This window comes from Glandiceps talaboti, chromosome 7 (assembly GCF_964340395.1).
Source record: "Glandiceps talaboti chromosome 7, keGlaTala1.1, whole genome shotgun sequence".
NCBI lineage: Eukaryota > Metazoa > Hemichordata > Enteropneusta > Spengelidae > Glandiceps > Glandiceps talaboti.
This window is the reverse complement of record NC_135555.1, coordinates 24,575,859-24,594,880: the sequence shown is the minus strand read 5'-3', so window position 1 is coordinate 24,594,880 and position 19,022 is coordinate 24,575,859. Positions and strand designations below refer to the sequence as shown.

At 34.6% G+C, this 19,022-nt stretch overlaps 2 protein-coding genes across 2 annotated transcripts in view; both read left to right on the top strand.

Annotated features, from left to right (window-relative positions):
* Positions 1 to 19,022, top strand: part of LOC144437867 (uncharacterized) — a 435,833-nt gene that overhangs the window by 167,979 nt on the left and 248,832 nt on the right. The gene's annotated exons all lie outside the window — the stretch shown is intronic.
* LOC144437574 (glutathione synthetase-like) overlaps positions 1 to 19,022 on the top strand; it is a 52,525-nt gene that overhangs the window by 18,296 nt on the left and 15,207 nt on the right. The window contains exons 6-9 of the mRNA XM_078126536.1: positions 1,521 to 1,682; positions 1,854 to 1,923; positions 3,285 to 3,488; positions 7,190 to 7,271. Of these exons, the coding sequence (XP_077982662.1) occupies positions 1,521 to 1,682; positions 1,854 to 1,923; positions 3,285 to 3,488; positions 7,190 to 7,271 (518 nt within the window). The remainder of the gene's footprint in view (positions 1 to 1,520; positions 1,683 to 1,853; positions 1,924 to 3,284; positions 3,489 to 7,189; positions 7,272 to 19,022) is intronic.

Below are 19,022 nucleotides of genomic sequence, written 5' to 3'. Positions count from 1 at the left end.
GTGGTGTGGTGTGGTGTGGTGTGGTGTGGTGTGAGGTGGTGTGGTGCATTAGAATGGTGTGGTGTGATGTGGTGTGGTGTGGTGCATTAGAATGGTGTGGTGTGGTGTGGTGTGGTGTGGTGTGGTGCATTAGAATGGTGTGGTGTGATGTGGTGTGGTGTGGTGTGGTGTGGTGTGGTGTGGTGTGGTGCATTAGAATGGTGTGATGATAAAAATAGAAAATGTGATAGAATATAGACTAAATTTTATATGTGATAAGTAACAAAACTATCAACAACAAGCTTTTATTAGCACAACTGAACTACAATGTAGGTTCAGTAGTGCTATAGGCATCGAGCGGTGTCTGTCCGCCTGTCTGTCTGTCTGTCTATCTGTCTGTCTGTCTGTCTGTCTGTCTGTCTGTCTGTCTGTCTGTCTGTGTATGTGTGTGGACAACTTAAACTCAAAAACTGCCAACCTAATTGCCTTGGTAATTGGTGGGGACATTACTTGTGGGGTCTAGGTGGGAAATTGTTCAAATGAAAATGATTGCATCACAGGTGTGTGATTTGGGTCAAAAAATGTGATTTTTGGTAAAAAAAAAACTTAAACTCAGAAACTACTGGGCAGATTGGTGTGAAATTTGGTGGGAACATTCTTAGGGGGTGTAAAGTAAGATTTGTTCATGACATGATGATTCCCTTAGTAATAAGCAAATTAGGGCTAAAAATGTGTCTTTTTGGTCAAAAACCTATAATTCCAAAACTACCCAGCAGATTAGGCTGAAATTTAACAGGGATGCATCTGTTGGTGTATAGATGAAGAAATATTAAGAATATAATGATATCATCAGTAATATGCAAATTAGGTGTAAAAATGTGCATTTTGGTCAACAATTTTTATCTCAAAAAGTACTCGGTCAGTGAGACTGAAACTTGGTGAGATGTTTCTAGAAGTGTTATTCGAGGTGGTTATTCTGCAGATTTTCTTCAATTTTTTTTGACACAAATGGCCCTAGCAACCATGGGCTTGCCCTTAGCAACAGCCAAATGGCAGTATATTTTGGTCAAATAACATCATCTGGTAGGCATGTGAGTAAACAAAAAATGCATGCAAATATCCCTAGCAACCATGACCACACCCATAGCAACAGTCAAATGATTACATATATTGTGAAGATAACAAGAGGATTAACAGACAAATGAATAAACATTCAAAAAATGTATGCAAATATGCCTAGCAACAAGACCATGCCCATAGCAACAGTCAAATGATCACATATATTGCGAAAATAACAAGAGGATTAACAGACAAATGAATAAACATTCAAAAAATGTATGCAAATATATCTAGGAACATGACCATGCCCATAGCAAAAGCCAAATGATCACGTATATCGCAAGATAGCAACATGGTTGGATAGTCATTCAGCAAATGAACACCTATTGTTAGCATGGACTAGCATATGGATTAATATTTTTAAAATCTGTACAGTTGTGCTACAATGCCACTGGCGGTATTTTGGTTTCTTTTCATTCCAGGGCAGCCATCATATTTTTGATTGAAGATGTCTCACAAAATATTTTTGACCAAAGATGGCTGGAATATAGCATCCAAGAACTTGGTAAATCTGTACTTGTACTTAGAAGAAGGTTTTGTGATGTCATCGAGAGGGCAACCATTCAAGACAACAAGTTATTTATGTGAGTGATTGTCATCAACAAATCCATCATAATGCACATTGTTGTGATGTTTTGTGAAAATCTATTTCAGCATTGTAGTCAGATTAGTTTACAACAATTTGCAGTTTACCTTTCCTTTCGAAATAGTATTTTTAAAAACTTTTCTCTTTCTCTTTTTTATCTTGTTTACAGAGATAGTTATGAAATTGGTGTTGTTTACTTCAGATATGGCTACATGCCACACCAGTACACATCAGACAAGGTAAGATATGGCTACATGCCACACCAGTACACATCAGACAAGGTAAGATATGGCTACATACCACACCAGTACACATCAGACAAGGTAAGATATGGCTACATACCACACCAGTACACTTTAGTCAACGTAAGATATGGCTACATATCACACCAGTACACTTGAGACGAGGTAAGATCTGGCTACATACCACACCAGTACACATCAGACAAGGTAAGATATGGCTACATACCACACCAGTACACATCAGACAAGGTAAGATATGGCTACATACCACACCAGTACACATCAGACAAGGTAAGATATGGCTACATACCACACCAGTACACATCAGACAAGGTAAGATATGGCTACATACCACACCAGTACACTTCAGTCAACGTAAGATATGGCTACATACCACACCAGTACACTTCAGTCAACGTAAGATATGGCTACATACCACACCAGTACACTTGAGACGAGGTAAGATATGGCTACATACCACACCAGTACACTTTAGTCAACATAAGGTATGGCTACATACCACACCAGTACACATCAGACAAGGTAAGATATGGCTACATACCACACCAGTACACTTTAGTCAACGTAAGATATGGCTACATACCACACCAGTACACTTGAGACGAGGTAAGATCTGGCTACATACCACACCAGTACACTTCAGACAAGGTAAGATATGGCTACATACCACACCAGTACACATCAGACAAGGTAAGATATGGCTACATACCACACCAGTACACATCAGACAAGGTAAGATATGGCTACATACCACACCAGTACACTTTAGTCAACGTAAGATATGGCTACATACCACACCAGTACACTTCAGTCAACGTAAGATATGGCTACATACCACACCAGTACACATCAGACGAGGTAAGGTATGGCTACATACCACACCAGTACACTTTAGTCAACGTCAGATATGGCTACATACCACACCAGTACACTTCATAGTAGGTAAGGATGTTGTATTAATAATTCATGTTAAGAAATTAATTTCAAGTGAGAACCAGATTTAAACTGAATGCCTCGTAAGGGCCAAACCATAGCTTTTTTGGCTTACACACATTAAATATTAATTAAATCAATTTATATGTAATTTATTACATATGATTTTAATCACAGAATATGAAATAAAATTTGCTTAACTTGCAGTGTTTATAGAGTTGATCTCTACAGTGACTTAGTGACGTTATATGTGGCATGTGAGAGGTATGATATCATTTGTGCCTTTAGTTGAATGATAATTAATTCAATTAATCTACTCACCTAGTCAATGGCAACAAATAATCTTTAGTAAATATATAGTTTTAACTTTAACTTAACTTCTTTCTCATTTCTTTTCCTTTCAGGAGTGGGAAACACGGTTAATGTTAGAGAAATCTCTTGCTATCAAATGTCCATCCATTGTCTATCATCTTGCTGGAACTAAGAAAGTTCAACAAGAATTATCCCAGCCTGGAGCTGTGGAAAGATTCCAGGATTATTTTCCAGATCCAGTAACATCAGTACAAAGGATTCGGGACACATTTGCTGGGTTGTATACGCTAGATATGGTAGGTATACATTATTTGCTGGTTTGATATGATAGGTAATTATGTTATGGGCACAATTACTGGATTGTATACACTAGGTATTGTAGGTAATTATGTTATGGGCACAATTACTGGATTGTATACGCTAGATATGGTAGGTATACATTATGCTATAATGGATGGACACATTTGCTGGGTTGTATACGCTAGATATGGTAGGTATACATTATGTTATAATGGATGGACACATTTGCTGGGTTGTATATGCTAGATATGGTAGGTATACATTATGCTATAATGGATGGACATATTTGCTGGTTTGATATGATAGGTAATTATGTTATGGGCACAATTACTGGATTGTATACACTAGGTATTGTAGGTAATTATGTTATGGGCACAATTACTGGATTGTATACACTAGGTATTGTAGGTAATTATGTTATGGGCACAATTACTGGATTGTATACACTAGGTATTGTAGGTAATTATGTTATGGGCACAATTACTGGATTGTATACACTAGGTATTGTAGGTAATTATGCTATAATGGATGGACACATTTGCTGGGTTGTATACGCTAGATATGGTAGGTAATTATGTTAGGGACATGTTTGCTGGTTTGTATTCTCTAGACGTGGTAGGTAATTATGTTATAATGTGTATACCCCTACCCAGAGCTGACCACTGGTACTGCCCCAATGATTATTGGTTAGCTTATTCACATTTAAACATACCTTCAATGGAGAATGAAAGAATCAATTGTACAAAACAATATAATTCCTCTGGAATCTTAAATTGGAAACGAATGCGATGTTTCGATCCATCTACCTTGATCATACAATGGTTAAATTATTCAGTGTTTAATGTTTCTATCCAAAAGTGGCAGAATAAAATTGTCCATAAATTGATGGTAGTTGGTATCCTTGGTCTTTCAATAATATATACAACCAAGAAAGATCAAACCAACTACCAGTAACTCCCTATCTAGCCTGCTCATAGTTGGACTATCATATTTACTGATTCTTTCAACAGCTGTTCAGAGTTTCTTAGCCTCACAGTGTAAATTTGTACCACCAGCCTAGTAACACTCTGCACACATTGTTAATGCACCCTAAGGACAAAAGACTGAAAGAATTACTTTGTGGCACAATATAGCTCATCACATGTGATCGGAACAGTAGTCATACGTATATTGATGAATCCAAATATCCCTTTAGTGTCTGATTCAAAAGAACAAATAAAATGGGATAAGAACTCCAGAGTTGGGGACCACTACAACAAGACTGATCAAGGTTCATGGTAGACAAATCAAAACATCGCATTCAGGGTAGACACATCAAAACATTGCATTCAGGGTAGACAAATCAAAACATCGCATTCAGGGTAGACACATCAAAACATTGCATTCAGGGTAGACAAATCAAAACATTGCATTCAGGGTAGACACATCAAAACATCGCATTCAGGGTAGACACATCAAAACATTGCATTCAGGGTAGACACATCAAAACATTGCATTCAGGGTAGACAAATCAAAACATCGCATTCAGGGTAGACACATCAAAACATCGCATTCAGGGTAGACACATCAAAACATTGCATTCAGGGTAGACAAATCAAAACATTGCATTCAGGGTAGACACATCAAAACATCGCATTCAGGGTAGACAAATCAAAACATTGCATTCAGGGTAGACAAATCAAAACATTGCATTCAGGGTAGACACATCAAAACATCGCATTCAGGGTAGACACATCAAAACATTGCATTCAGGGTAGACAAATCAAAACATTGCATTCAGGGTAGACACATCAAAACATCGCATTCAGGGTAGACACATCAAAACATTGCATTCAGGGTAGACAAATCAAAACATCGCATTCAGGGTAGACACATCAAAACATCGCATTCAGGGTAGACAAATCAAAACATTGCATTCAGGGTAGACAAATCAAAACATCGCATTCAGGGTAGACACATCAAAACATTGCATTCAGGGTAGACAAATCAAAACATCGCATTCAGAGTAGACAAATCAAAACATTGCATTCATTTCCAATTTACCAGTCATATTGTACTGTCCCATATCTTCAATGTCTATTAACAAAATCTTTTCTTTTCATTTTTAGCACAACTGAACTGAGGTTCAGTAGTGCTATAGGGATCGCCCGGCGTCTGTCTGTCTGTCTGTCTGTGTGTGTGTGTAAACAACTTAAAGTCAAAAACCGCTGAACCGATTGCCACGATATTTGGTGGGTCCATTACCTTGGGTGTCTAGTTGGGAAATTGTTCAAATCAAAATGATCGCATCACAGGTGTGTGATTTGGGTCAAAAATGTGATTTTTGGTCAAAAAACTTAAACTCAGAAACTACTGGGCAGATTGGTGTGAAATTTGGTGGGAACATTTTTAAGGGGGTGTAAAGTAAGATTTGATCATGACGGGATGATTCCATCAGTGATATGCAAATTAGGGCTAAAAATGTGTCTTTTTGGTTAAAAATCTATAATTCCAAACTACTGAGCAGATTGGGATGAAATTTAATGGGAATGTATCTAGGGATGTATGGACAAAGAAATATTAAGCAGACCATGATTCCATGAGTGATATGCAAATTAGGTGTAAAAATGTTCATTTTTGGTCAAAAACTTATATCTCAAAAAGTACTTGGTCACCAAGTCTGAAACTTGGTGAGATGTTACTGAGTGTTATTCTTCAAAACATTTCGACAAAATTGGCCCTAGCGACCATGACCACGCCCTTAGCAACAACCAAATGGCAGTATATTTTGGTCAAATAACAACATCATCTGGTAGGCCAATGAGTAATCATTCAAAAAATGTATGCAAATACCGTAGCAACCATGACCACGCCCATAGCAACAGCCAAACTGTCGTGTATTTCACAAAGATAACAACAGGAATTAATAGACAATTGAATAAATGTTCAAAAAATATATGTAAAATTGCCTAGCAACAAGACCACGCCCATAGCAGCAGCCAAATAATCATGTATATTGCAAAGATAACAACAGGAATAAAAAGACAAATGAATAAACATTCAAAAAATGTATGCAAATGTGCCTAGCAACAAGACCACGCCCATAGCAACAGCCAAATGATCACATATATTGCAAAGATAACAAAGGGGATTAATAGACAATTGAATAAACATTCAAAAAAATGTATGCAAATGTGCCTAGCAACAAGACCACGCCCATAGCAACAGCCAAATGATCACTTTAAATTGCAAAGATAACAATGGGGATTAATAGACACTTGAATAAACATTCAAAAAATATATCTAAATATGCCTAGCAACAAGACCACATCCATAGCAACAGCCAAATGATAGCATATATCATAAAGATAACAACATGGTTGGATAGGCAACTGGATAGTCATTCACCAAATGAACACTTATTGTTAGCATGGACTACCATATGGATAAACATTTTTAAAAACTGTACAGTTGTGCTACAACGCCATTGGTGGTTTTATTAATTGATATTACCAATACTAATCAACTAGTTGTAAATCGTACAAAATAAAATGTCTTATTTTAGGAGAGATGTCACTGAGCAATGAGTATGCAAATAGTAGAAGGGGAAACCATAGAGCCTCCATGGTGGAAATAGACATATACAATTGTCATGCATGGTGGAATCTAAGCTAGACGTGTTAAAATTTTATCATTTAGTTTATTTCTGTTTGTACAGGGAGAGGAGGGTGATAACACTGTGAAAAGGGCCATGGATGATCCTGATAAGTATGTGTTGAAACCACAAAGGGAAGGAGGAGGTCAGTTTCATATTCAGATTGTATCTGTATAATAATTAATATGTAATTATGTACCAGTTGTCATTATTTGCATATTGTTAGTAATTGAACTAAAGTGCAATACCATAAATACATATATGTATGCAAATGAGTGTGCAATTGTTCCTTGTTGATGAAATCACAGTATAACTTTTAACAGAATTTTGCTGTTTTAGATAAATTAGATAGTAATAGCAGAGGTAAATGATGTTATACACTTAGTCTAGTATAGTTGAATAACAGTACCCTAGTACACTTAGTCTAGTATAGTTGAATAACAGTACCCTAGTACACTTTGTCTAGTATAGTTGAATAACAGTACCATAGTACACTTAGTCTAGTATAGTTGAATAACAGTACCCTATTACACTTAGTCTAGTATAGTTGAATAACAGTACCCTAGTACACTTAGTCTACTATAGTTGAATAACAGTACCCTATTACACTTAGTCTACTATAGTTGAATAACAGTACCCTATTACACTTAGTCTAGTATAGTTGAATAACAGTACCCTATTACACTTAGTCTAGTATAGTTGAATAACAGTACTCTAGTACACTTAGTCTACTATAGTTGAATAACAGTACCCTATTACACTTAGTCTAGTATAGTTGAATAACAGTACCCTATTACACTTAGTCTAGTATAGTTGAATAACAGTACCCTAGTACACTTAGTCTAGTAAAGTTGAATAACAGTACCCTAGTACACTTAGTCTAGTATAGTTGAATAACAGTACCCTAGTACACTTAGTCTAGTATAGTTGAATAACAGTACCCGAGTACACTTAGTCTAGTATAGTTGAATAACAGCACCCTAGTACACTTAGTCTAGTATAGTTGAATAACAGTACCCTAGTACACTTAGTCTAGTATAGTTGAATAACAGTACCCTATTACACTTAGTCTAGTATAGTTGAATAGCAGTACCCTAGTACACTTAGTCTAGTATAGTTGAATAACAGTACCCTATTACACTTAGTCTAGTATAGTTGAATAACAGTACCCTATTACACTTAGTCTAGTATAGTTGAATAACAGTACCCTAGTACACTTAGTCTACTATAGTTGAATAACAGTACCATATTACACTTAGTCTAGTATAGTTGAATAACAGTACCCTAGTACACTTAGTCTAGTATAGTTGAATAACAGTACCCTAGTACACTTAGTCTAGTATAGTTGAATAACAGTACCCTATTACCCTTAGTCTAGTATAGTTGAATAACAGTACCCTAGTACACTTAGTCTAGTATAGTTGAATAACAGTACCCTAGTACACTTAGTCTAGTATAGTTGAATAACAGTACCCTAGTACACTTAGTCTAGTATAGTTGAATAACAGTACCCTAGTACACTAAGTCTAGTATAGTTGAATAACAGTACCCTAGTACACTTAGTCTAGTATAGTTGAATAACAGTACCCTAGTACACTTAGTCTACTATAGTTGAATAACAGTACCCTATTACACTTAGTCTAGTATAGTTGAATAACAGTACCCTATTACACTTAGTCTAGTATAGTTGAATAACATTACCCTATTACACTTAGTCTAGTATAGTTGAATAACAGTACCCTAGTACACTTAGTCTAGTATAGTTGAATAACAGTACCCTAGTACACTTAGTCTAGTATAGTTGAATAACAGTACCCTAGTACACTTAGTGTACTATAGTTGAATAACAGTACCCTAGTACACTTAGTCTAGTATAGTTGAATAACAGTACCCTAGTACACTTAGTCTAGTATAGTTGAATAACGGTACCCTATTACACTTAGTCTAGTATAGTTGAATAACAGTACCCTAGTACACTTAGTCTACTATAGTTGAATAACAGTACCCTATTACACTTAGTCTAGTATAGTTGAATAACAGTACCCTAGTACACTTAGTCTACTATAGTTGAATAACAGTACCCTATTACACTTAGTCTACTATAGTTGAATAACGGTACCCTATTACACTTAGTCTAGTATAGTTGAATAACAGTACCCTATTACACTTAGTCTAGTATAGTTGAATAATAGTACCCTAGTACACTAAGTCTAGTATATTTGAATAACAGTACCCTATTACACTTAGTCTAGTATAGTTGAATAACAGTACCCTAGTACACTTAGTCTAGTATAGTTGAATAACAGTACCCTAGTACACTTAGTCTAGTATAGTTGAATAACAGTACCCTAGTACACTTAGTCTAGTATAGTTGAATAACAGTACCCTATTACACTTAGTCTAGTATAGTTGAATAACAGTACCTTGGTACACTTAGTCTAGTATAGTTGAATAACAGTACCCTAGTACACTTAGTCTAGTATAGTTGAATAACAGTACCCTAGTACACTTAGTCTAGTATAGTTGAATAACAGTACCCTAGTACTTAGTCTAGTATAGTTGAATAATAGTACCCTAGTACACTTAGTCTAGTAAAGTTGAATAACAGTACCCTAGTACACTTAGTCTAGTATAGTTGAATAACAGTACCCTATTACACTTAGTCTAGTAAAGTTGAATAACAGTACCCTAGTACACTTAGTCTAGTATAGTTGAATAACAGTACCCTATTACACTTAGTCTAGTATAGTTGAATAACAGTACCCTAGTACACTTAGTCTAGTATAGTTGAATAACAGTACCCTATTACACTTAGTCTAGTATAGTTGAATAACAGTACCCTAGTACACTTAGTCTAGTATAGTTGAATAACAGTACCCTATTACACTTAGTCTAGTATAGTTGAATAACAGTACCCTAGTACACTTAGTCTAGTATAGTTGAATAACAGTACCCTATTACACTTAGTCTAGTATAGTTGAATAACAGTACCCTAGTACACTTAGTCTAGTATAGTTGAATAACAGTACCCTATTACACTTAGTCTAGTATAGTTGAATAACAGTACCCTAGTACACTTAGTCTAGTATAGTTGAATAACAGTACCCTAGTACACTTAGTCTAGTATAGTTGAATAACAGTACCCTAGTACACTTAGTCTAGTATAGTTGAATAACAGTACCCTAGTACACTTAGTCTAGTATAGTTGAATAACAGTACCCTATTACACTTAGTCTACTATAGTTGAATAACAGTACCCTATTACACTTAGTCTACTATAGTTGAATAACAGTACCCTAGTACACTTAGTCTACTATAGTTGAATAACAGTACCCTATTACACTTAGTCTAGTATAGTTGAATAACAGTACCCTAGTACACTTAGTCTAGTATAGTTGAATAACAGTACCCTATTACACTTAGTCTAGTATAGTTGAATAACAGTACCCTATTACACTTAGTCTAGTATAGTTGAATAATAGTACCCTAGTACACTAAGTCTAGTATATTTGAATAACAGTACCCTATTACACTTAGTCTAGTATAGTTGAATAACAGTACCCTAGTACACTTAGTCTAGTATAGTTGAATAACAGTACCCTAGTACACTTAGTCTAGTATAGTTGAATAACAGTACCCTAGTACACTTAGTCTAGTATAGTTGAATAACAGTACCCTATTACACTTAGTCTAGTATAGTTGAATAACAGTACCTTGGTACACTTAGTCTAGTATAGTTGAATAACAGTACCCTAGTACACTTAGTCTAGTATAGTTGAATAACAGTACCCTAGTACACTTAGTCTAGTATAGTTGAATAACAGTACCCTAGTACTTAGTCTAGTATAGTTGAATAACAGTACCCTAGTACACTTAGTCTAGTATAGTTGAATAACAGTACCCTAGTACACTTAGTCTACTATAGTTGAATAACAGTACCCTATTACACTTAGTCTAGTATAGTTGAATAACAGTACCCTAGTACACTTAGTCTAGTATAGTTGAATAACAGTACCCTATTACACTTAGTCTAGTATAGTTGAATAACAGTACCCTAGTACACTTAGTCTAGTATAGTTGAATAACAGTACCCTATTACACTTAGTCTAGTATAGTTGAATAACAGTACCCTAGTACACTTAGTCTAGTATAGTTGAATAACAGTACCCTAGTACACTTAGTCTAGTATAGTTGAATAACAGTACCCTAGTACACTTAGTCTAGTATAGTTGAATAACAGTACCCGAGTACACTTAGTCTAGTATAGTTGAATAACAGTACCCTAGTACACTTAGTCTAGTATAGTTGAATAACAGTACCCTAGTACACTTAGTCTAGTATAGTTGAATAACAGTACCCTATTACACTTAGTCTAGTATAGTTGAATAACAGTACCCTAGTACACTTAGTCTAGTATAGTTGAATAACAGTACCCTATTACACTTAGTCTAGTATAGTTGAATAACAGTACCCTAGTACACTTAGTCTAGTATAGTTGAATAACAGTACCCTATTACACTTAGTCTAGTATAGTTGAATAACAGTACCCTAGTACACTTAGTCTAGTATAGTTGAATAACAGTACCCTATTACACTTAGTCTAGTATAGTTGAATAACAGTACCCTAGTACACTTAGTCTAGTATAGTTGAATAACAGTACCCTAGTACACTTAGTCTAGTATAGTTGAATAACAGTACCCTAGTACACTTAGTCTAGTATAGTTGAATAACAGTACCCTAGTACACTTAGTCTAGTATAGTTGAATAACAGTACCCTATTACACTTAGTCTACTATAGTTGAATAACAGTACCCTAGTACACTTAGTCTACTATAGTTGAATAACAGTACCCTATTACACTTAGTCTAGTATAGTTGAATAACAGTACCCTAGTACACTTAGTCTAGTATAGTTGAATAACAGTACCCTATTACACTTAGTCTAGTATAGTTGAATAACAGTACCCTATTACACTTAGTCTAGTATAGTTGAATAATAGTACCCTAGTACACTAAGTCTAGTATATTTGAATAACAGTACCCTATTACACTTAGTCTAGTATAGTTGAATAACAGTACCCTAGTACACTTAGTCTAGTATAGTTGAATAACAGTACCCTAGTACACTTAGTCTAGTATAGTTGAATAACAGTACCCTAGTACACTTAGTCTAGTATAGTTGAATAACAGTACCCTAGTACACTTAGTCTAGTATAGTTGAATAACAGTACCCTATTACACTTAGTCTAGTATAGTTGAATAACAGTACCTTGGTACACTTAGTCTAGTATAGTTGAATAACAGTACCCTAGTACACTTAGTCTAGTATAGTTGAATAACAGTACCCTAGTACACTTAGTCTAGTATAGTTGAATAACAGTACCCTAGTACTTAGTCTAGTATAGTTGAATAACAGTACCCTAGTACACTTAATCTAGTAAAGTTGAATAACAGTACCCTAGTACACTTAGTCTAGTATAGTTGAATAACAGTACCCTATTACACTTAGTCTAGTATAGCTGAATAACAGTACCCTAGTACACTTAGTCTAGTATAGTTGAATAACAGTACCCTATTACACTTAGTCTAGTATAGTTGAATAACAGTACCCTAGTACACTTAGTCTAGTATAGTTGAATAACAGTACCCTAGTACACTTAGTCTAGTATAGTTGAATAACAGTACCCTAGTACACTTAGTCTAGTATAGTTGAATAACAGTACCCTAGTACACTTAGTCTAGTATAGTTGAATAACAGTACCCTATTACACTTAGTCTAGTATAGTTGAATAACAGTACCTTGGTACACTTAGTCTAGTATAGTTGAATAACAGTACCCTAGTACACTTAGTCTAGTATAGTTGAATAACAGTACCCTAGTACTTAGTCTAGTATAGTTGAATAATAGTACCCTAGTACACTTAGTCTAGTAAAGTTGAATAACAGTACCCTAGTACACTTAGTCTAGTATAGTTGAATAACAGTACCCTATTACACTTAGTCTAGTAAAGTTGAATAACAGTACCCTAGTACACTTAGTCTAGTATAGTTGAATAACAGTACCCTAGTACACTTAGTCTAGTATAGTTGAATAACAGTACCCTATTACACTTAGTCTAGTATAGTTGAATAACAGTACCCTAGTACACTTAGTCTAGTATAGTTGAATAACAGTACCCTAGTACACTTAGTCTAGTATAGTTGAATAACAGTACCCTATTACACTTAGTCTAGTATAGTTGAATAACAGTACCCTAGTACACTTAGTCTAGTATAGTTGAATAACAGTACCCTATTACACTTAGTCTAGTATAGTTGAATAACAGTACCCTAGTACACTTAGTCTAGTATAGTTGAATAACAGTACCCTATTACACTTAGTCTAGTATAGTTGAATAACAGTACCCTAGTACACTTAGTCTAGTATAGTTGAATAACAGTACCCTAGTACACTTAGTCTAGTATAGTTGAATAACAGTACCCTAGTACACTTAGTCTAGTATAGTTGAATAACAGTACCCTAGTACACTTAGTCTAGTATAGTTGAATAACAGTACCCTATTACACTTAGTCTAGTATAGTTGAATAACAGTACCTTGGTACACTTAGTCTAGTATAGTTGAATAACAGTACCCTAGTACACTTAGTCTAGTATAGTTGAATAACAGTACCCTAGTACACTTAGTCTAGTATAGTTGAATAACAGTACCCTAGTACTTAGTCTAGTATAGTTGAATAACAGTACCCTAGTACACTTAATCTAGTAAAGTTGAATAACAGTACCCTAGTACACTTAGTCTAGTATAGTTGAATAACAGTACCCTATTACACTTAGTCTAGTATAGTTGAATAACAGTACCCTAGTACACTTAGTCTAGTATAGTTGAATAACAGTACCCTATTACACTTAGTCTAGTATAGTTGAATAACAGTACCCTAGTACACTTAGTCTAGTATAGTTGAATAACAGTACCCTAGTACACTTAGTCTAGTATAGTTGAATAACAGTACCCTAGTACACTTAGTCTAGTATAGTTGAATAACAGTACCCTAGTACACTTAGTCTAGTATAGTTGAATAACAGTACCCTATTACACTTAGTCTAGTATAGTTGAATAACAGTACCTTGGTACACTTAGTCTAGTATAGTTGAATAACAGTACCCTAGTACACTTAGTCTAGTATAGTTGAATAACAGTACCCTAGTACACTTAGTCTAGTATAGTTGAATAACAGTACCCTAGTACTTAGTCTAGTATAGTTGAATAATAGTACCCTAGTACACTTAGTCTAGTAAAGTTGAATAACAGTACCCTAGTACACTTAGTCTAGTATAGTTGAATAACAGTACCCTATTACACTTAGTCTAGTAAAGTTGAATAACAGTACCCTAGTACACTTAGTCTAGTATAGTTGAATAACAGTACCCTATTACACTTAGTCTAGTATAGTTGAATAACAGTACCCTAGTACACTTAGTCTAGTATAGTTGAATAACAGTACCCTATTACACTTAGTCTAGTATAGTTGAATAACAGTACCCTAGTACACTTAGTCTAGTATAGTTGAATAACAGTACCCTATTACACTTAGTCTAGTATAGTTGAATAACAGTACCCTAGTACACTTAGTCTAGTATAGTTGAATAACAGTACCCTATTACACTTAGTCTAGTATAGTTGAATAACAGTACCCTAGTACACTTAGTCTAGTATAGTTGAATAACAGTACCCTATTACACTTAGTCTAGTATAGTTGAATAACAGTACCCTAGTACACTTAGTCTAGTATAGTTGAATAACAGTACCCTAGTACACTTAGTCTAGTATAGTTGAATAACAGTACCCTAGTACACTTAGTCTAGTATAGTTGAATAACAGTAACCTAGTACACTTAGTCTAGTATAGTTGAATAACAGTACCCTATTACACTTAGTCTACTATAGTTGAATAACAGTACCCTAGTACACTTAGTCTACTATAGTTGAATAACAGTACCCTATTACACTTAGTCTAGTATAGTTGAATAACAGTACCCTAGTACACTTAGTCTAGTATAGTTGAATAACAGTACCCTATTACACTTAGTCTAGTATAGTTGAATAACAGTACCCTATTACACTTAGTCTAGTATAGTTGAATAATAGTACCCTAGTACACTAAGTCTAGTATATTTGAATAACAGTACCCTATTACACTTAGTCTAGTATAGTTGAATAACAGTACCCTAGTACACTTAGTCTAGTATAGTTGAATAACAGTACCCTAGTACACTTAGTCTAGTATAGTTGAATAACAGTACCCTAGTACACTTAGTCTAGTATAGTTGAATAACAGTACCCTATTACACTTAGTCTAGTATAGTTGAATAACAGTACCTTGGTACACTTAGTCTAGTATAGTTGAATAACAGTACCCTAGTACACTTAGTCTAGTATAGTTGAATAACAGTACCCTAGTACACTTAGTCTAGTATAGTTGAATAACAGTACCCTAGTACTTAGTCTAGTATAGTTGAATAACAGTACCCTAGTACACTTAGTCTAGTATAGTTGAATAACAGTACCCTAGTACACTTAGTCTACTATAGTTGAATAACAGTACCCTATTACACTTAGTCTAGTATAGTTGAATAACAGTACCCTAGTACACTTAGTCTAGTATAGTTGAATAACAGTACCCTATTACACTTAGTCTAGTATAGTTGAATAACAGTACCCTAGTACACTTAGTCTAGTATAGTTGAATAACAGTACCCTATTACACTTAGTCTAGTATAGTTGAATAACAGTACCCTAGTACACTTAGTCTAGTATAGTTGAATAACAGTACCCTAGTACACTTAGTCTAGTATAGTTGAATAACAGTACCCTAGTACACTTAGTCTAGTATAGTTGAATAACAGTACCCGAGTACACTTAGTCTAGTATAGTTGAATAACAGTACCCTAGTACACTTAGTCTAGTATAGTTGAATAACAGTACCCTAGTACACTTAGTCTAGTATAGTTGAATAACAGTACCCTATTACACTTAGTCTAGTATAGTTGAATAACAGTACCCTAGTACACTTAGTCTAGTATAGTTGAATAACAGTACCCTATTACACTTAGTCTAGTATAGTTGAATAACAGTACCCTAGTACACTTAGTCTAGTATAGTTGAATAACAGTACCCTATTACACTTAGTCTAGTATAGTTGAATAACAGTACCCTAGTACACTTAGTCTAGTATAGTTGAATAACAGTACCCTATTACACTTAGTCTAGTATAGTTGAATAACAGTACCCTAGTACACTTAGTCTAGTATAGTTGAATAACAGTACCCTAGTACACTTAGTCTAGTATAGTTGAATAACAGTACCCTAGTACACTTAGTCTAGTATAGTTGAATAACAGTACCCTAGTACACTTAGTCTAGTATAGTTGAATAACAGTACCCTATTACACTTAGTCTACTATAGTTGAATAACAGTACCCTAGTACACTTAGTCTACTATAGTTGAATAACAGTACCCTATTACACTTAGTCTAGTATAGTTGAATAACAGTACCCTAGTACACTTAGTCTAGTATAGTTGAATAACAGTACCCTATTACACTTAGTCTAGTATAGTTGAATAACAGTACCCTATTACACTTAGTCTAGTATAGTTGAATAATAGTACCCTAGTACACTAAGTCTAGTATATTTGAATAACAGTACCCTATTACACTTAGTCTAGTATAGTTGAATAACAGTACCCTAGTACACTTAGTCTAGTATAGTTGAATAACAGTACCCTAGTACACTTAGTCTAGTATAGTTGAATAACAGTACCCTAGTACACTTAGTCTAGTATAGTTGAATAACAGTACCCTAGTACACTTAGTCTAGTATAGTTGAATAACAGTACCCTAGTACACTTAGTCTAGTATAGTTGAATAACAGTACCCGAGTACACTTAGTCTAGTATAGTTGAATAACAGTACCCTAGTACACTTAGTCTAGTATAGTTGAATAACAGTACCCTAGTACACTTAGTCTAGTATAGTTGAATAACAGTACCCTATTACACTTAGTCTAGTATAGTTGAATAACAGTACCCTAGTACACTTAGTCTAGTATAGTTGAATAACAGTACCCTATTACACTTAGTCTAGTATAGTTGAATAACAGTACCCTAGTACACTTAGTCTAGTATAGTTGAATAACAGTACCCTATTACACTTAGTCTAGTATAGTTGAATAACAGTACCCTAGTACACTTAGTCTAGTATAGTTGAATAACAGTACCCTATTACACTTAGTCTAGTATAGTTGAATAACAGTACCCTAGTACACTTAGTCTAGTATAGTTGAATAACAGTACCCTAGTACACTTAGTCTAGTATAGTTGAATAACAGTACCCTAGTACACTTAGTCTAGTATAGTTGAATAACAGTACCCTAGTACACTTAGTCTAGTATAGTTGAATAACAGTACCCTATTACACTTAGTCTACTATAGTTGAATAACAGTACCCTAGTACACTTAGTCTACTATAGTTGAATAACAGTACCCTATTACACTTAGTCTAGTATAGTTGAATAACAGTACCCTAGTACACTTAGTCTAGTATAGTTGAATAACAGTACCCTATTACACTTAGTCTAGTATAGTTGAATAACAGTACCCTATTACACTTAGTCTAGTATAGTTGAATAATAGTACCCTAGTACACTATGTCTAGTATATTTGAATAACAGTACCCTATTACACTTAGTCTAGTATAGTTGAATAACAGTACCCTAGTACACTTAGTCTAGTATAGTTGAATAACAGTACCCTAGTACACTTAGTCTAGTATAGTTGAATAACAGTACCCTAGTACACTTAGTCTAGTATAGTTGAATAACAGTACCCTAGTACACTTAGTCTAGTATAGTTGAATAACAGTACCCTATTACACTTAGTCTAGTATAGTTGAATAACAGTACCTTGGTACACTTAGTCTAGTATAGTTGAATAACAGTACCCTAGTACACTTAGTCTAGTATAGTTGAATAACAGTACCCTAGTACACTTAGTCTAGTATAGTTGAATAACAGTACCCTAGTACTTAGTCTAGTATAGTTGAATAACAGTACCCTAGTACACTTAATCTAGTAAAGTTGAATAACAGTACCCTAGTACACTTAGTCTAGTATAGTTGAATAACAGTACCCTATTACACTTAGTCTAGTATAGTTGAATAACAGTACCCTAGTACACTTAGTCTAGTATAGTTGAATAACAGTACCCTATTACACTTAGTCTAGTATAGTTGAATAACAGTACCCTAGTACACTTAGTCTAGTATAGTTGAATAACAGTACCCTAGTACACTTAGTCTAGTATAGTTGAATAACAGTACCCTAGTACACTTAGTCTAGTATAGTTGAATAACAGTACCCTATTACACTTAGTCTAGTATAGTTGAATAACAGTACCCTAGTACACTTAGTCTAGTATAGTTGAATAACAGTACCCTATTACACTTAGTCTAGTATAGTTGAATAACAGTACCCTAGTACACTTAGTCTAGTATAGTTGAATAACAGTACCCTATTACACTTAGTCTAGTATAGTTGAATAACAGTACCCTAGTACACTTAGTCTAGTATTGTTGAATAACAGTACCCTAGTACACTTAGTCTAGTATAGTTGAATAACAGTACCCTAGTACACTTAGTCTAGTATAGTTGAATAACAGTACCCTATTACACTTAGTCTAGTATAGTTGAATAACAGTACCCTATTACACTTAGTCTAGTATAGTTGAATAACAGTACCCTAGTACACTTAGTCTAGTATAGTTGAATAACAGTACCCTATTACACTTAGTCTAGTATAGTTGAATAACAGTACCCTAGTACACTTAGTCTAGTATATTTG